We start from the raw sequence: 19,136 nt of genomic DNA, 5'->3' as shown, positions 1-19,136 counted from the left end.
GTCATTGTGTCATTTGTGTAAGTTGTTCAAATCAGTGATCCACAGTCATTGTGTCATTTGTGTTAGTTGTTCAAATCAGTGATCCACATTAATTGTGTCATTTGTGTTCGTTGTTCAAATCATTGATCCACTGGCATTGTGTCATTTGTGTTAGTTGTTCAAATTAGTGATCCACAGTCATTGTGTCATTTGTGTTAATTGTTCAAATCAGTGATCCACGGTCATTATGTCATTTTTATTAGTTGTTCAAGACGGACCAATCCAAGTTTTCTAGAGTTCGTGAAAAAAAATCTTTTGTATAATCAGGTGAATGAATGAATCAGAGCCATCATATTATTCAATTGAAAAATCAACATAAATAAAATGAGATTTCAACAAATTTCAAAAGAGGAAATCTGGGAAGGGAAATATTTTCAAGCTGTATAGTATTGGGTTGTGGTGGGTGGTTGTATTAGTTAATATTATATTGATGATTTGTGTGAAAATGGTTTTTTTTACCTAACGACCCAATCTATTTTGAAAAAGTCTTGCAAAATCACCTATTAGTGACCCTTGCTCCCCAGTAAACCGCCTGGAACTCATGAGGCATCATTTTGTTTTATAACATATACAAATATGTGATTACTTTGTTTATCATATTCTGAAAAAAAATTCGATGTTTTGCTTAGTTAAAAAAAAAATACAACATATACATTAACAACGGCATGGACAACTTGAAGAACCCTTTCATAAACGGATCATTAGCTTAGAACGGACCGATAAGATAAATCATTAAAATTGGCCACTGATATGGTTCAATTACTTCCGATCGCAAACTAATGGTATCTTGACACAGAAAGCTCAATACAGTCAAAATTACATGTGCTTCTCGAGCGATTGGACCTAGATTCGTCGGAGTAGAAATTATAATACAGCGCTTCTAATTGAGTAGATTTGTGATAATGTCAGAGTATTAATGAGCTTGCAACACTGTTGAGAAAACAAGAAAAGCCTGCCCCAGGATAACTGCATCTAAGAAGGACGTATCGAAGCGAACATTTTCATTTAAGATGTTTAAAATGTTGCCATTCAATTTACAAGGAAATTGTTGTCGTTAGCAAAAACAAACGTTCACACGGTGAGTAAAAATTTTTCCTGTCAGTTTTGCTAGAATTAACTTTTGTTTTGCCCGCAAAGTAGATAAAATGTCACATCCTACCAATAATTTCGGGGGGAAAATGTATGAAAAGAAGACAAATATTGGAATGAATAGAATTAAAATACTGTTTGGTACAAAAATAAGATGTGGGGATAAATAATATATCAACTTCTTTTTTGCAGATATCAAATCTTACTTTTACAAACTGTTTATAGATTTGTAAACTTAAAATTTAAACTCATTCAATCATACTATTTTTAATACATGTACCTTTAACTTTTCAAAATCCTTTTTGAAAAACCCTCGAAAAATTGATATCATGAATGCCTTTGTAATGTTAATGTAGTTGTACAGTGTACATGTATATAAGTAAAAATGAGAAAGAATAAATAGACTTAAACTTCGTTATCTCGAACTAGATGCTATCCGAGTATTGGAGATATCGAGGGTAAAATACTTAGAAAACAAGTGGTTGGGACTTACAAAGGACTTCGACATATCGTTTGTATTCCAGATGTCAGTGTTCGAGATATCGAAGATTAATCGTAAATGTTTTGTGATCACAAAGGAATTTTTTTTCTTCAGAAATCAGTCCAACCAATTCACGAACATGGTGCAAACACAGCTCACAAATTTTACTTCGCAGAACACCAGTTTTCAAAATGTGTCTCGTTCAAGACCCCCGAGGCCACAGCGTTTGGAGGATCATCCTGAATATGAGTTTATGAAAATTTCACTAGGATATATATCTGTGGTTGTTTCCTGTGTAATTTTTTCAATAAATATTTTCATGATTACGATATTTTTTCGTGCGGGGCTTCGCAAGCCTGTCCACAAGATTCTGATATCAATTGCACTGACAGAGAACTTAAGTATTATTGTAAATCTGATTCCTTCCATCTACTTTTATACATTGGGACATGGAGAAGAATACACACACTTTGACTGGTGTTTGCCGCAAGTGTTGCTTTCAAGGACCATCCCTGGACTTTATCGAACATGGTCATTGAACTTGATGGTTCTCCTCGCTTTACAGGGGCTGCTAGTATTAGTGCGACCTTATCACGTTAATTCTTATTTCACACCAAAGAAAACCGTTGCTATGATTTTTGTTGTTGGGATTGTCGCTTGTGGGGCAAATGTTCCAATGATATTAAAACTAGATAAACACTCAAAGTATACTGTCCAATCTTTCATTCTGCCAAATATAACCATCTTAGGTTGCCTGCGGGAGCGCAGTAATATATTAGGTGTTCAGATTTCCGACATTTTGTTTGTTTTGTTTTCCAAAGTAATACCGATTGCCACACTAGTTTTCCTTGATATTTGTTTGTTGGTGAAACTACATAGAATGACGCGTAGAAGATCGACCAAACTCGGAATGCAAAAACAGCAGATATGTCGACAAAATAGTCAATCCAACAGACTTACTTCAATCATATCGATCATTATCTCGTGTATTCTGTTAGTCGACGTACCAGGGCTAGTACTTCATACTTACATTTTGTACTCGGGGAACATTTCTTGTCGAATGTGCCAACTTGACAAACTGTTCAGTGTTATTTACGTTTTGGAGCTAATGGCGTTTTCATCTAGCTTTACCATATATTCTTGTATGAGCAGAAGTTTCCGTATGTCTATTTCTCGGTGTCTTACTCCTAAAAGTAGACTCAAGGAACAATCTTCGAACTCTTTGTCAATTAAGACTTTGTCAGTAAATAACAAATCATGAATAGAGTATATATCATAAAACTTGTAAAAGTCGTCATATGACATTTTGAGTGGATCTTTTAAAATTTTTATTTCAAATTGAAAGCTTTATGCATCACGTAACATCCTAAAGGGAAAAGAAGTAGCAATATACTTACTATTTTCTTAGTATACACGTCAAATAGGATTTATTTTTAGATAAAGGAATTTATGTTAAACCTAAAGCTAGATATGTTATTTGTTAAACCTTTAGCTAGATATATTATTTTTGCGTTTTTATGTCCACTCTCTTTTCAATATACTCGATTGCTTAATTCTTATGATAATTATTAATTTTTTTCCACATTTGTACGTTGTCGTTTTTAGGCGGTCAATAAAAAGTATGGAAAAAATCAACCCCAAACCTCCCAATATATCCACCAATTTAAAATTTCTTTAAGCTTAATCTAAGTCTCTTATAAAAGTGGCTTTTTTATGCACCATTTTGTTCCATTGTATTAAAAAATTTATCATGTGTACTAGTGCTAGCATTTTTGTGGCAGGTGAACCCTTTTGTTTTATCTTCTTCTGTAATTTGTTTTTCTAGTCAACTGCTTGTGGGTTTTCCAGCCACTTTTGATGTAGTTAATAATATTCTATATTTTTGTGTCCTTTTTGTGAATGACAATATTTTTACACGTACGAGATTTTAATATCTTTTTTACGTTAACGAGAAAAAAGGACACAAACGAGCTTCAATGTTGCTTTGACGGTTAAAAAATAAAATGTTTTATCCTGCAATCGCCCTTTTATTGGCTGAACAAAGGTAATCAATTCAACAAGAGCTTTACCCCATCAGTGCCGAAGTATTAGTATTTATAACGTTCAGTATGATGTCATCTTGATTTCACCGTTCACGCAAAGGCATCATAGTTGAATTTCTACTGCAGATTTGAAGACTTTAACAATGTATTCTTATCGATCGAGTTTTGTAACATGCACAATCTGAATAATGTTTCAATTCCAGTTTTCAAATGTTTAATTAACTTGTTTTATTTTTTTTATTATCATGTTGTAATCAAGTAACATTGTTTGTTTGCCACGTACACCAGTCGAATTTTTTATTGTCCTGATTTTTACATGTTTTAGGAATCAATGATTCTTCTTTACTAGCATACAAATAAAACTATCCTTCTATGTTTCTATGAACTATTAAAGAATTAAGCTGGGATTTAGACTACAAGCAATCTAAGAGGAAATGTGTGATAAAAGATAAGGTTTGTTTTATTACTATCCCTTAATGATAAAGGAAAAGTCATTGTGATTATCCATAAGGGAGTAGAAAATAAAAAGTTTATCAGATTTAATAACGATAATCATTTTGATAGGACTGCAGACTTACAAGCAATTGATTGCAGCTTATTATCAAATTGTGACCATATACATGTATCCCTTTAAGGTGTTTTCCCCTGGAAGCAGAGTCTGTTGTATATGCATAAATATTAGCCAGCCAACTACCGTAGAGATTCCACAAACTAAGTTTTTTCTTCTTCCAAAAACACTGTTCGTAAAATACACTTTGAATTATCAAAATAAACATTCATATTTTGCTGCACAACTATTATATTATGTATAGAAATATATTCAACTCAACTTATTTTGCCGTTTACGTACTAGCATCGTAAAGGGGCATGGTCACGATTTTGGTCAAAAATTATTTTTTCGATTTTAATGTTTACAATGCTTTTTTAATAGGCAACCAAAATTTGAGTGTCATTTGATGAGTTAAAAGCGAGTTACAGAGCTTACAATTCTTCGCTATGTAAACAAAGCGTTTGTTTACATTTCGAAAGTTGAAGTGAAAATTCCAGATTTAGACCTAAAATAAATGTGATAATCGTTAGGAACTGTTTATTTATGCTTTAAATGAATAATAAGATAGACAAACCAGCTTTAAAAAGATTTTTACTGGTATATTGAACCTAAGTAAACAAAAACAAGGCACGAGCCTTGTTTACATGACGAAAAATTATGAGCCCTGTATCTTGCTTAAAACTCAACGACTGGCACCCAAATTTCATTTGATAATTAGAAATGCATTCCTAAAGCATTGCAAATAATAAAAACAGATAAATAAAATTTGACCAAAATCGTGACCATGCCCCTTTAATTGGAAATTTTGTTTATCTGTTAAAATCTTGTACACAGATTCAGTAATCCTGATAAGTTTTGAGTCGTTGTAAGTTTTGAATGAACTGTATGGCAGTAAATTCAACATTTATTCTTTTTGTTTCTCTTTCACATGTGCCGACATTTGTGTGTTCGATTTTGTTATTTTTCATTTGTTTGGGGGTTTTTTTGTTTTGTTTGTCTGTTTTTTTTTTGTTTGTTTTTTTTTTGGCACCTATGCTGAACCGATTTTGATGAAAAAAAATGTATCTTTTGTATTCTGTAAAAAAAGTGTTTAAAATATGTTTATGACAAATAAACTTTATATGGTTAAATAAATTGTTCACGTATTTTTGGTCTCATTTTCTTTTTCCTACATGTATGTAGTTAGATATTTGAAGAAAATACACCATATACGAGGGTTGGCCTAAAATAGCGTAAACAAGTGGCGTTGCGTTATTCAGTTAATCGAAGACATATAAATTTGTAATAACGACCACCTCCCTGCCTGAAATCTTTCAAAAAGAACTGTGAATTCTATAATTTTGGCGAAAAAAGTTAAAGATCTGGTCTACAAAATCATGAATTCTGTTTTCTTTTCAGGTGTGTGGGAGTAAAGAGGATAATTTTTTAACATTATATGCATTAACACCTATACATCCATTTTGGCCCTGCTCTAGAGTCAAAACCCCTACTCCAGGGACATGAAAATTAAAATTTCAGCAGAGGACTTCAGGTAAACATAATTTTAAGTCAATTTTTAAAACAGATGTTTGAGAATAGAGAAGAAAAGTTTTAAACATTATATGCATTAACACAATATTGCCATATTGCGCCCCCCCCCCCCCCCCATGTCCTGAACCCCTGACCCAGGGGCGATGAATTTCACAATTTAGGTAGAGGAGATAGTGGACATCATAACCATGTATTAAGTTTTTTGCCCACGTGTGGGAGTAGAGAAGATTTTTTAAGATTTAAAACATTTTTACTATATGGCCATATTGGCCCCACCCTAGAGCCATGTCAAAGTGCAAAGTTGCGAAGGCGAAGAAGCGATACTACTATCGCTCCTTCGTCATCGCAACTTTGCACTCTCGCCTTCGCATCTTAGCGCTGTCGCCTTCGCCTTTTTATAATTGTGGAGCTCTCTATCGTTTAAAGACAATTTTAGCTGTATAAAAGGACATCTGAGGCAGACGATGAACTTTTTAGAATTTATTTTCAACGGCATGCGCAGATCAGTTACTCTAGAGGGGGGGGGGGGGGGGGTCGATGGATAATTATATTTTATATTATATTCCACATAAAATGTAATGTCCGCCATAATGTATACATATGCTCAACCAGAATCAAGTCACTTACCAGCTGTCTGCTTACCGTGGATCAAACACAGTGCCATAATTTCATTATGCGACATTCCTTGCTCATGCATGGATCTAGAGGGGCAGAGGGGGTCCGGACACCCCCCCCCCCCCGAAAAATTCAATATTAATTACTTCACACAGTAAAGGGGAGAGGGGGTCCGGATCCCATCTCCTTGGGAAATTTAATTTTATTAATTATATTAATGAAATTTCCAAAATATGTCTCGGACCCTCCCCCCTCCCCGACAAATACAATTATCCTTCGAACCCCTCCCCCCCCCCCCCCCGAGAAAAAAGTTATGGATCTGCGGAGGTTGTTGAATTTTAAAAAGTTCGTCTCCTGTCTCAGATGACATTTTATACAGCTAGAATTGTCTTCAAACAATAGAGAGCTCTACAATTATAGAAAGGCGAAGGCGAGAGTGCGAAGTTGCGAAAGCGAAGGAGCGATAGTAGTATCACTTCTTCGCCTTCGCAACCTCGCACTTTCGTCTTCGCATCTTCGCGCTTCGTCGTCGCATCTTCGCACTTTCGCTCCTTCGCCGTCGCACCTTCGCACTTTCGCCTTCGCAACTTCGCACTCTCGTGTCTTCGCCCTATAGGCGAAAGTGCGACGGTCGAAGTGGCCCCATCGGAACACCATAGTTTTGTCTATGCTATTTTGGGACAACCCTCGTATCTTATTATTCTAAAAACGATTAGCCCAAAACACAAGTTCTATGAACTTAGCATTTCGTACAAAAGCTAACAACTGTTAGACAATAAAAAGTTCTTCTAATTCTTGTAAAAATAAAGAGAAAAAAAATAAGTGTAGCATTGTATCAAAAATCTATACTTAATTAATTCTTATAGATATTTGAACAATCGAAAATACTTGATCCTTACAATATCTAAGCTCAGTTTTTTTCTTCAAAATTTGGTTTCACTTTTACTATTTTGATAAATAAATTTAAATGGCACGGATGTTCAACCAAAATATGTTTGTCAAAAGTTGATTGACAAGCTACAGTGCTAAACGAAAATTCATTTATTATGTTTTTCCCCTTGTCTTTTGATGGCTGTCAAGAAAATGCTTGAATGAATGCATCAATTTATAGAAGTGAATCAAATTAAAGGAGTGCTTTATACAACACAAGGTTTATCTTCTATCTTGGGGTATTAAGGGGAATCAAATGATTTTTTTCAGATGTACACTTGTTGTTTTAATGAAAATATTTAAGGGATTGTTGGTCATTGTAACTTAAAGGCATGTCCTAGGCAGCAACGTTTGGTAAACCTGTACTTGTATTTTAAGCTTTACCTACTGGTAGGGCATCGTAGGATAATTTATAAGGCATTGCGAGGTGTTACTAGATCTTTCATGTACATGTTTTTAAGAGTATTAATACATGAAATAAAGTTTCACTGTACCAGATAAGAAGTGCTGTATACACAAAAAGGAAAATGTAGTTGCTAAGCGATGCAGTTTATGTCATATTTGGATAATTCAAATCTTCCGAGTTGTTCTTTACGCACTTTGAAAATAATTTTTTTTTCAAAGTGCGATGACTTGGTCCCAATATTTACGCACTTTGAAGTGCATAATTTTTAAAAGTAACACAGCTGTCCCTATGTTATCGTTGAATTATAGAAAAATATACCATGATTTTGATATATTTTAAATGAGAGTGAAAAGAGTGGAACATCTTGTGTGAACAGCTTTAAACGCTTTATATTTTAATTAGATATTTATTTATTTTAATAAGACTATATAACTCAACCTATACTTAAGGATCTCATATTTTTGAAAAATTATTTCAAGTATGAAAAATGTTTTCTTTCAAATCCTGTCCTCAAATGAATATACTAGGAACAGCTGAATAAAAAATGAAATTCATCTTTAATTGCTCCAGTGTTACAACAATTACAAATTCTTTCATTCATTAGAATAGATAAAGCATCTACCTTTATCTATGGCAAGATTGTATGAATTTGATTGTAAACTACAAAAATCTGACGTCCCAGCTTTCTTTTAAATACATTGGCAACAAAGTTTTATGCACATATCGGCAGCTAAATAATATTTTTCTTACTCATAGAGACCGAATTCAATGAAGAAATTTTTAGACCCCTTAAGCAAATCTTTCGATTAAAAAATAATTATTTGACTACCCCTTTTAAACTGTTTTGCTACGGTATTAATTGTTTCAGTGTTTAAGTATGAACTTGTTATTAACATGTTATTCATGTTGTATTCAGTGCAGTTATATATGAGAAGTCATGTACATGTGGAACGTTCGTTAAGAGTTCACTAAGAATGGTAATTAAAATTATGTGCGTGATGGGTTTTCATACGTACTCGAATGGGTTTCGGGTCACGTGGTCAGGAAATATAAATAGTAGGACCATGCGGTGGCGTGCCACTCTAAGCTCGCTCGCTAGTAGCGATTTAAGTTAAAATGGCTGCAGATGATATGGAAGGTGTTGATTTTTGGCTGACAGATGGTTGTTTAATATGTGTTTTTGTGTAAATATAAAATAATGCTAGCGAGCAGCGTACCTATGTAGTACTTGTTGGTTTTATTCATTTAGCACTTTATTGTTTTATATTCGGACGAACGTAGTGAGGGAGAATACAATGTCCCTTTACAAGTACAAGAGTTAAATCTTTTTACGTTAATGTATGCTGATGACGTGGTGTGTTTTGCCAAATCTGTACATGAACTTCAGCTAATGTTGAACACGTTGTATGATTACACTGCAAAATGGGACTTGGCTATTAATACAGATAAAACAAAAATTGTAGTATTTGGAAATGGAGGTAAAATCCTAAAAAACGAAAAATGGCATATACATACTGACCAAATAGAAGTGGTAGATAAATTTATGTATTTTGGTGTTTTATTGAACTATAATGGATATTTTAATGTATCACAAAACAATTAGCCAGTCAAGGTAGAAAAGCAATGTTTTGTCTATGATCTAAGGTTAGTCAATTGAATTTAATTGTTGAAACTATGTTCTCTCTTTTTGACACTTATGTAAGTATCATATTGAATTACGGATGTGAAGTCTGGGGAAACCACAGTGCGTGTGATATTGAGAAAATACATTTGAAACTGGCAGGTTGCCTTTGAAGATTGTACGCTATTTTCGGTTTTTAAATTTTGGTTTAAATTATTACAAAGTAAAAAAATGAGGTCATGGTATGACAAAATGTTAGAAGAGTGTGAACACAAATTGAAAAATGTATCAAACTGGGTGTCAAATATCGAAGACAAATTGTTTGAAATTGGTTTAGGCTACATCTGGGCTGACCAACACAAAATATATTATAAAAGCCATTTTTTACTTATTAAGCAAAGAATAATTGATACTTTTGTACAAAATCTTTTCGCAGATATAAATAATTCATCTAGATGTATGCTATATAGTGTCATAAATCAGTATCTACCGGTATTATATTTTTTCTTTACAAATTAGTATCCTGTAGGGACCCTCTTTAACGTTCCAGTGTAACTGGTTTTTTTACCCGTAGTGTACCTCTCTGGACACGGTATCAGCTATAGTACGTATTGGTCAGTTCTTTTCTGTTGTTCGTTTACTTTATTTAAACTGCCGCATTGCAGAACTGGCAGACAGTGGCCACGTTTTCCCCATGACAGGTATGAGCAGCTAAGGTTTTGAGTAACCCTTTCTTCTATTAGGGGTAAGTTAAACTATTTTATACTTTTGTAATTTAACTACGGCTCAGTCTTTTTATATTACTGTGGAGTTTATATTAAGTATTTTTTGTTACTTTTGATATACTGGTTTTACGAGGTAGAACTGTTAAACATAGGTGCTTGCTCGCGCGTGTTCCTGTGTGGTCACGTGTCGAGTGTGTGTGCTTTATATTGCGATATAAATGCATGATATACTTGTATTTTGCCGTGTAGTTCGGTGTACTTGTATATTGTCCGTGTAGTACGGAGTATTTGTATATCGTTTTGACGTGGTTTTTCTGTGTTAAGTAGTGTGATACTCTTAACGTTATGCAGTGATCGTATTCGCTGTGGTTTCGTGCTATTGTATGGCGTGCTGTTGCAGCCATAATGTTATATTTTAAGTCCGTGCGACTTAGCCTATGTTTATGTAAGGTATATTAATCATGTAACTCAAAATATGTTTATTTGTTTAATTTAATAAGGTCCCTATCCAGTTTCTGGCAGTCCATCGCCGTGGTTATACCTGTCCGCCACTGTCTCACGCCATGCCATATCTACCCACTACTCTTCTACATGCCTGTGACGAAGACTATGGACATCAGAAAACTTAAATATCTTATTGTTTATAATATGTATATTTGTTTGGTTTTATTTTATATAAAAATTGTAAATATAGAACGAATCCTGTTGTGTTTGACTGAACTGTCACGACGGCTGTCGTGACAAATGGTGTCAGAAGTGGGATAGCTGTTCAGTCAACACATTTTTATTTGTAGTTTATTTTGGATATTGTTCTTAAGAATTTATACTTCTGTTATATTTTTCAGTGGAATGGCAGATTTTTTTTATGGCGTCGATATATGGAAGGGCCCTGAACGGAGAAAGGTTGCTCAGGTTGTGTATATGTAATAACTCTCGAGTGTTGAGAGTCAGGTATATTGATACTAGAAGCATTGTTTTTATTTACGCTTTTTCTTTTGTAAGATTATTTTGTTGATCGTTGTGTTAGTTAGCGTAGTTAAGATGGAGTCGCCAACACTACAGGAGCTAACAGAACACGGGAGAAAGATGGAGTTGAAGGGGACAGACCTTCAGAAATTCATCATAGATCAGCAGACTCATTATCAGGAGTTGAGAGCAGCAGAGAGATCTAAGGAGAAAGAGAAGAGAGAGTATCAGCTGAAGAGAGAAGAACTGGATTTGGAGAGGATGAAGTTAGCGGAAGCTAAAGGTATTGCTGAAGCTGAAAGTAAGTACAAAGAGACGTTACTTAAGCTTGAACAACAGTTACAAGAAACTAAAGCTGATATTTCTAGTAAGGCTTCTGCTAAAGTGCCTAAAATGCCTTTCTTTGAAGAAACAAAAGATGATATTGATTCATATTTACGTCGTTTTGAGCGTTATGCTACAGCACAGAAGTGGAGCGGCGAAACGTGGGCGGTAAACCTTAGTGCGTTGCTACGGGGAAGAGCGTTGGACGTATACTCTTCTGCCACAAGAGAGGGCCCTAGACTATGCAACCCTGAAGGCAGCTCTGTTGAAACGTTTCGAGAAAACTGAGGATGGGTTTAGACAGCATTTTCGCAGATGTCGCCCAGAGAGAGGTGAGACATTTACCCAGTTTTCTGTTAGATTAGCGAGCTATCTCGACAGATGGATAGAAATTGGGAAAGTGAACAAGACTTTTCAAGGACTATATGACTTAGTACTTCGTGATCAATTTCTATCAGTATGCAACAAAGACTTAATTTTGTTTCTTAAAGAACGCATTCCTAATAATATACAAGATATGTGTGCTTTGGCTGATCAATATAAGGAGGCAAGATGTGCTAACATTCAAACATTAGTCAATTCTAGCAGAAAGGACACAGTAGTTGATTCTCAGAATTCTAGCCAATCCAGACCTCAGGTTCAGCGAGATCAGAAGGTGCTAGGGAAGTTACAGTAAGTGATGAACTCTCTGAAGAAGAAAAGACTGAAATACGAACATTACTTGACGATTTTGAAGATGTTTTATCAGATGTTCCTGGTGTGACGACTTTGGGAGTCCACGACATCAAGTTGACGACAAATGAACCAGTTCGTACGAAGCCATATCCTCTTCCTTTCGTTTCCCGGGATACCGTGTGTGAAGAAGTGCGGAAGATGATAGAAGCAGGCGTAATTGAACCGTCGTCAAGTCCATATTGTTCACCCATAGTTATTGTGAAGAAGAAGGACGGGACTAATAGATTCTGTATTGACTTTCGTGCAATCAATAAAATCACTGTTTTTGATGCTGAAACAATCCCTAACGCTGATGACATTTTTGTTCAATTGTCAGGTTGTAGATATGTGTCTAAATTCGATCTTTCTAAGGGCTACTGGCAGTTACCATTGGGGCAATCTTCGAAGGAGATCACAGCGTTCCAGACTCCGATGGGTTTGTACCAATTTTCAGTGATGCCGTTCGGGTTAGTCAATGCGTCTGCTAGTTTTAGTCGCCTTATGAGAAAACTTCTTGAAGGGATGCAATGTGTTGATAACTTTATTGACGATGTCATTGTTTTTACTCGTACGTTTCGAGAGCATGTTTGTGTTATGAAAGACTTTTTACAGAGACTTCGTGCTGCGAACCTTACTGTTAAACCTAGCAAATGTTTCATAGGATATAAAAGTCTTGAGTGTCTTGGGCATATTGCAGGAAACGAGGAACTTCGACCACTTCCGGACAAAGTGTCAGCCATTTCAAATTTCGCAAGACCTTCGACAAAGAAGCAAGTACGTTCTTTTCTCGGTCTAGTAGGATTCTATCGCAAGTTCATACCAAACTTTTCTGCTGTGGCAGCACCACTGACAGATCTTACCAAGAAGGGCCTTTCAAACAAGGTGGTGTGGGGTGAAGCACAGGAGAACGCCTTTACAGCCCTCAAATCGGCGCTTATGGTAACGCCTGTTTTGAAATTGCCAAATTTGAATGAAACGTTTATTTTACAGACAGACGCTTCTGATTTGGGGGTTGGCGCAGTGTTACTTCAGTACGAGGATGGTGTAAAGAAGCCGGTCGCGTATGCCAGCAAGAAACTTACAAAAGGGCAAGTCAACTACTCCACGATAGAGAAAGAGTGCTTGGCGATAGTATGGTCAGTGCAAAAGTTCCTGCGATATCTATACGGAAGGGAGTTTCTTTTAGAAACAGATCATCAACCGTTAGTATACTTGACACAAGCTAAAGTATCCAATGCTCGATTGATGCGATGGGCATTATTATTACAACCTTATAGATTTCGAATTATATCTATTAAGGGCTCAGATAATGTTGGAGCCGACTGTCTGATTTTTGCATAAGTATTTTTGAATTTTATTTTTGTTTTAAAAGTTCTTCGAACTTTTTTTTATTTGGGGAGGTGTTGTCATAAATCAGTATCTACCGGTATTATATTTTTTCTTTACATATTAGTATCCTGTAGGGACCCTCTTTAACGTTCCAGTGTAACTGATTTTTTTACCCGTAGTGTACCTCTCTGGACACGGTATCAGCTATAGTACTTATGTTCTTATTCGTTAACACTCAAACGAACATAAATAATTTATAAAATAAATAACAACACGTATATAGATGCAGAAGCGCTCTCAGAAGTGCAGTTTAATTATTACATGTATACAATCACATAATTCAATTTTCTTGTGTTCTTTTTCTCTACAAAAACAAAACAACACATATTAGCAAAATATTTATGCATATATTTTTCATAAAACCAAACATTTATGACTATCTTTGAGGGCGGGTGGGTGGGGAAACGTCTGCTTGCACTGAGAGAGAGCCTTCGAATGACTTAAAACTCAATTCTTTACCAAATCGTGCGTACCTTACGAGAATACCTGTAGAACAGGTTTTCTATAAATATAATAACCAATCAAATTGGTTAGTCTTCATAACAAACACCAGTTAAACACGTGTTCGATCGAAACACGTGTTGTAATACCTTCAATAAATACATTTATGTTCTTATTCGTTAACACTCAAACGAACATAAATAATTTATAAAATAAATAACAACACGTATATAGATGCAGAAGCGCTCTCAGAAGTGCAGTTCGACGATAAAGAAAGAAAAGACATTTGAATTATAACCCAAGTTGTTTGGTAACAGACAGTTTAACTTGTAAGTTTTCGTGCACATAACCATCTTTGGCATTTTCAGATTTCCAACGCCCGTGTTTTTTAAAAAGACGATCGCTGACACCTGCTGCGGCTGCAGCAGTTGCCCCACCCGACCTCAAACTATGAACACCATATTTCTTTGAATCTAAGCCTAGACTGTCCAATGTAGACAACACTTGTATATGACAAAGGTTGTTTATTATTTCTAAGCTTGTATGAGTTATTTTTCTTGCAAAATGTAACTTGCCTAAAAATAAAGTCTTCCGACCTTTCATCAATGTCTGATAAAAGTAAATATCGGAGAAGCATAGATACAGGACAAGTAGAAGAATTCGTTTTAGATATACATAGAGAAGAACCTTGTTTGTAAACGTCTGTTTTGGTTTTTGTAATAAACAATGTTAGATGAGAGTCACTAAAAACTAATTGTGACCTTCTTATGTTTACAATTTCTGAAAAACGCAAAAAACCTGCATATCCTAAAAGAAAAATACAACAGGTTCGAAGGTCATATAGTGTTGCATCACTCTTCCCAAACTTTTCAACAACAGCAGACAATATATCTGATGAAATCGGTTCTTTCTTAACGACAGGGTGACTATGTTCTCTGATACAACCTTCTTTCACAAACTTAACAAAGGTGGAATCACAAGGATTAGGGAATCCAGCCATGTCATGAGCCCATGTGATTGCATGAGTAGCTTCTTCTATCTTCGAAGAGGAATCAAAAGTGTTTGCGAGATGAGCTAAATATAATGCGACATGTACATCGGAGGCTGGTAAATGATCGATGGTTGGTTTAAATGTTTTACACCACTTGGAAAAGTTTTTGAATGCGTACCTATATTTCTTTACTGTATTTTCGGCTTTTGATTTTAGGCAGTAATTCGGTAAGGACTCCGCAAGCTTCAAAAGAGATGAATCCTGAGCGCTGTCAAATAAAGACGTCCACCTGCCGACCGAAAATAATTCTGCAAAATGTACAAGACAAATAACCAGTTAAAAGAAACTGTTCAATCAAAATATCTTGAATATCAAGGTTATTCTAATTAATGCACATTAACTAAACAACTGCAATACAATTATGTACCTGAATCTTAAATAAAATAAAACAAACATCTGCAGTACAATTATGTACCAGGACCTTAAATTAGAATATATCAAACATCTGCAATACAAATATGTACCAGGGCCTTAAAATTAGAATATATCAAACATCTGCAGTACAAATATGTACCAGGGCCTCAAACTATATATTTACATCAACGTCTGCAGTACCATTCTTAGAGTACCAGGTCCTGCTGTATATATACACGTCCTATGATATATGTATCATTATATCACAAAAACCTTGCATCAAGTCTTAAAGCCAATACTGGAGATACAAATCGGTTAGAACCAAAAACCGTGGATTTGTTCTGACCTTGCACGTAAATTCCTGATGCGTCACTGAACTCTAAGATATCTGTGATATATTCATAAGTAGAATATTTATCTTTATAAATGTAAGGCCAAAAAGAAGCAGATCTCCATTTTGGTACAATCAGGGTTCCCAACGCTTTGCTATTAATGAGATATTTAATGGTTTTTGTCACTAAATAAATGGGCGGAACTAACCAATTGTTTTCTGTTCTCCAGTCTTGAGTAAATGAATTTACAGCTTCCGTAGCCGGATTCCAAAACAACGAATTAAATCTAGGCAATTTTTTGTTTTTTGAATTAGCAAATCTGTCAACGGAATGTGGACCATATAAAGAATCAATGAAACTGAAAAAATCTTGAGACACTCCCCAGTCTTCATAATCAACAAGTTTGCTTAAATAATCAGCTTTCTGATTTTTGTCTCTGGGGATCCACTGAATGTCGACTGAAATGTTGTGCTCCCTGCAAAACAAGAATATATTAAATGCTATTTCTTGTAAATCTGCTTTCATGCTGCCCGACTGCAAAATATTCACACAGCTCTGGTTATCTGTAAACCATTTGACGCATTTGTTAAATAACAGTTCGTTAAATGATATCAAGGCCAATTCTATGGCTTTCATTTCTCGCCATGTCGAACTTTTGCTCATTTCATTTTCATTCCACATTTGATGAAAACACTTTTCATCCACACCCACAGTAAATGCCCCAGCGCCTACAGCGCTAGCATCTGAATAAACTATCGTACTTTCTCTTTCCGTTACTGTTAGTTTTTTGTTATTGTATTTTCGAAAATGTATTAACCAGAACTTTAATTCGTTTATTGATTTTGTAGCAAACTTGAAATTCAGTGTATTATCCCATGACACTCTGAAAACTATTTCCATATAGCAGTATCTTGTCATTAGTCTACAAATATTACCAAAGACAGGTTGCAATGAAATTATTTTCCCAGCAACTCTGGCCAGCGCCCTAGCTGAAACTTTTGGTAAATCTGAAAGAAACTGAACAATAGTAGACTCAACATCTTGAATTCTTCTTTCTGGAATGGAAATGCTAAATCTTACTGAATTCCATCTGATCCCTAACCATTCAATATCTTGAACTGGACTGAAAATAGATTTTTCTTGATTAATTAATAATCCAGCATCCTCTAGTGATGATTTGATAAAACTGGAAATTCTCTGACATTCCTCAAATGATTCTGCCATAGCTAGCCCGTCATCTAAATACAGAACAATTTTTATATTGTTAGATCTCCAATACTTAACCATAGCTCTTAGACACTTAGTAAATATATACGGGGCTGTAGACAAACCAAATGGAAGTACTGTAAAGCAATAGTATTCCCCTTTCCACTCAAAACCAAGGAATGTTTGACATTCCTTACAAATATCTATATGGTGGTAACCAGATTTAAGATCAAATTTGATACAGAAACAATTGTTCTCAAAATATTGTAAAGCCAGTTTGTGATCCTCAAACTTTATCTTTTCTTTTTTCAGAAAACCATTTAACATACTCAAATCTAAAATCAAACGCTTCTTTTCTCTGTTTTCTGCAACGCTCAATGGACTTACAACAAATGGTCTGAAAGGAACTTGTATGACGCAACCCGATTTTACTAAGTCTCCGATGCTTTCTGTAACAAAAGAAAAATTCTGTAAAGCTGACTTATTATTTTTCAAATAAATCCTCGGTGGGTTAACTGCAAAAGGAATGTTATAACCAGTTTTGATCAATCTCAAGATATCTTCAAATGCGCCTATCTTTCTCCAAAATTCATAATGATTTTGTAAACTATTTTTTACACCTGTGCATGATTGATTTGATTCTATGATAGATAATAACTTGCAATGCTCATTCATTATCTCATTATTTGTTATTCGTTCGAACATATCTACAGATAATATATACTTATCATCGAGATCACTTGGGATTTGAACTTGTGGAGATGTTGAGGGGACATCTGGTCTTCCAATGCCCAGTCTGGAAGCACCTGTAGCAGACGTCGCTGGGCTGTGGGGTACGTCTACTACCTGATCGAAAGGGCTGGTTGAACGAGTTCGAGGCACCAGCATTGGTCTGCAGAGTGTTGGTCTGTTGTAGAGCAAGGGCAGACAACTGAGCAGCAGAACCGGCAGCAGCAGAGGGTACGGGTTTGAAGTACGGTTGGAAGCGTGACTTTTTCTGTTTACTGTTCCTGAGAGCTCTGTTCTCGGCACTCCTGATCTTTTTCTCGTCGTCCGAGTCGTCAGCGATATCATTGCATTGGTATTCCTGAACCGTTTTCCACCCTGCAGGTGACCCGTCTGCCATCCTAATATACTTTTGTCTAGTTTTAAGTTTATCATTAATTCTTTTGACAACATTTTCATTGTATTTAGACAAATCTTTGAGTTTTTCAAGTTCATCTAATATTTCTTCATTGAACAAATATTGTACCTTATTCCCTTCGTACTTCAGTTTTCCAGCTATATTTTCTTTGAATTTCTTAGAAAGTTGCTGTGCTGAAGATTTGTTATCTTCTTGTAACTTCTCCGTTAATTGTTGAAATTGTGTAGAAATGGCCGTAGAAAGCAGCTTAACTGCGTCGGTCAAAGCGAATGCGTTAGCCGTATTCTGTTCTGGAGGCCTATGAGCAGTATCTTCTTCCATTAATATATCTTCCTCGTGGTCTGTATTAGCCATAGGTAAATGCTATGAAACGTCTGCTTGCACTGAGAGAGAGCCTTCGAATGACTTAAAACTCAATTCTTTACCAAATCGTGCGTACCTTACGAGAATACCTGTAGAACAGGTTTTCTATAAATATAATAACCAATCAAATTGGTTAGTCTTCATAACAAACACCAGTTAAACACGTGTTCGATCGAAACACGTGTTGTAATACCTTCAATAAATACATGTATTGGTCAGTTCTTTTCTATTGTTCGTTTACTTTTTTTAAACTGCCGCATTGCAGAACTGGCAGACAGTGGCCACGTTTTCCCCATGACAGGTATGAGCAGCTAAGGTTTTGAGTAACCCTTTCTCCTATTAGGGGTAAGTTAAACTATTTTATACTTTTGTAATTTAACTACGGCTCAGTCTTTTTATATTACTATGGAGTTTATATTAAGTATTTTTTGTTACTTTTGATATACTGGTTTTACGAGGTAGAACTGTTAAACATAGGTGCTTGCTCGCGCGTGTTCCTGTGTGGTCACGTGTCGAGTGTGTGTGCTTTATATTGCGATATAAATGCATGATATACTTGTATTTTGCCGTGTAGTTCGGTGTACTTGTATATTGTCCGTGTAGTACGGAGTATTTGTATATCGTTTTGACGTGGTTTTTCTGTGTTAAGTAGTGTGATACTCTTAACGTTATGCAGTGATCGTATTCGCTGTGGTTTCGTGCTATTGTATGGCGTGCTGTTGCAGCCATAATGTTATATTTTAAGTCCGTGCGACTTAGCCTATGTTTATGTAAGGTATATTAATCATGTAACTCAAAATATGTTTATTTGTTTAATTTAATAA

General features: G+C 35.3%; 1 protein-coding gene and 1 pseudogene across 1 annotated transcript; both read left to right on the top strand.

Moving 5' to 3' along the window:
• The first annotated feature begins 756 nt into the window (after positions 1 to 756).
• On the top strand, positions 757 to 5,338 carry LOC128188989 (uncharacterized). The gene is made up of 2 exons (XM_052860348.1): positions 757 to 1,117; positions 1,724 to 5,338. Exon 2 carries the CDS (start codon positions 1,749 to 1,751, stop codon positions 2,868 to 2,870), a length of 1,122 nt encoding a protein of 373 aa, XP_052716308.1. The 5' UTR covers positions 757 to 1,117; positions 1,724 to 1,748; the 3' UTR covers positions 2,871 to 5,338.
• A 4,366-nt stretch (positions 5,339 to 9,704) lies between these two features.
• Positions 9,705 to 12,003, top strand: LOC128188045 (uncharacterized; annotated as a pseudogene).
• Positions 12,004 to 19,136: the final 7,133 nt, after the last annotated feature.

Source organism: Crassostrea angulata, chromosome 6, assembly GCF_025612915.1.
Source record: "Crassostrea angulata isolate pt1a10 chromosome 6, ASM2561291v2, whole genome shotgun sequence".
Classification (NCBI taxonomy): domain Eukaryota; kingdom Metazoa; phylum Mollusca; class Bivalvia; order Ostreida; family Ostreidae; genus Magallana; species Magallana angulata.
This window is presented reverse-complemented; position numbering and strand designations above follow the sequence as displayed.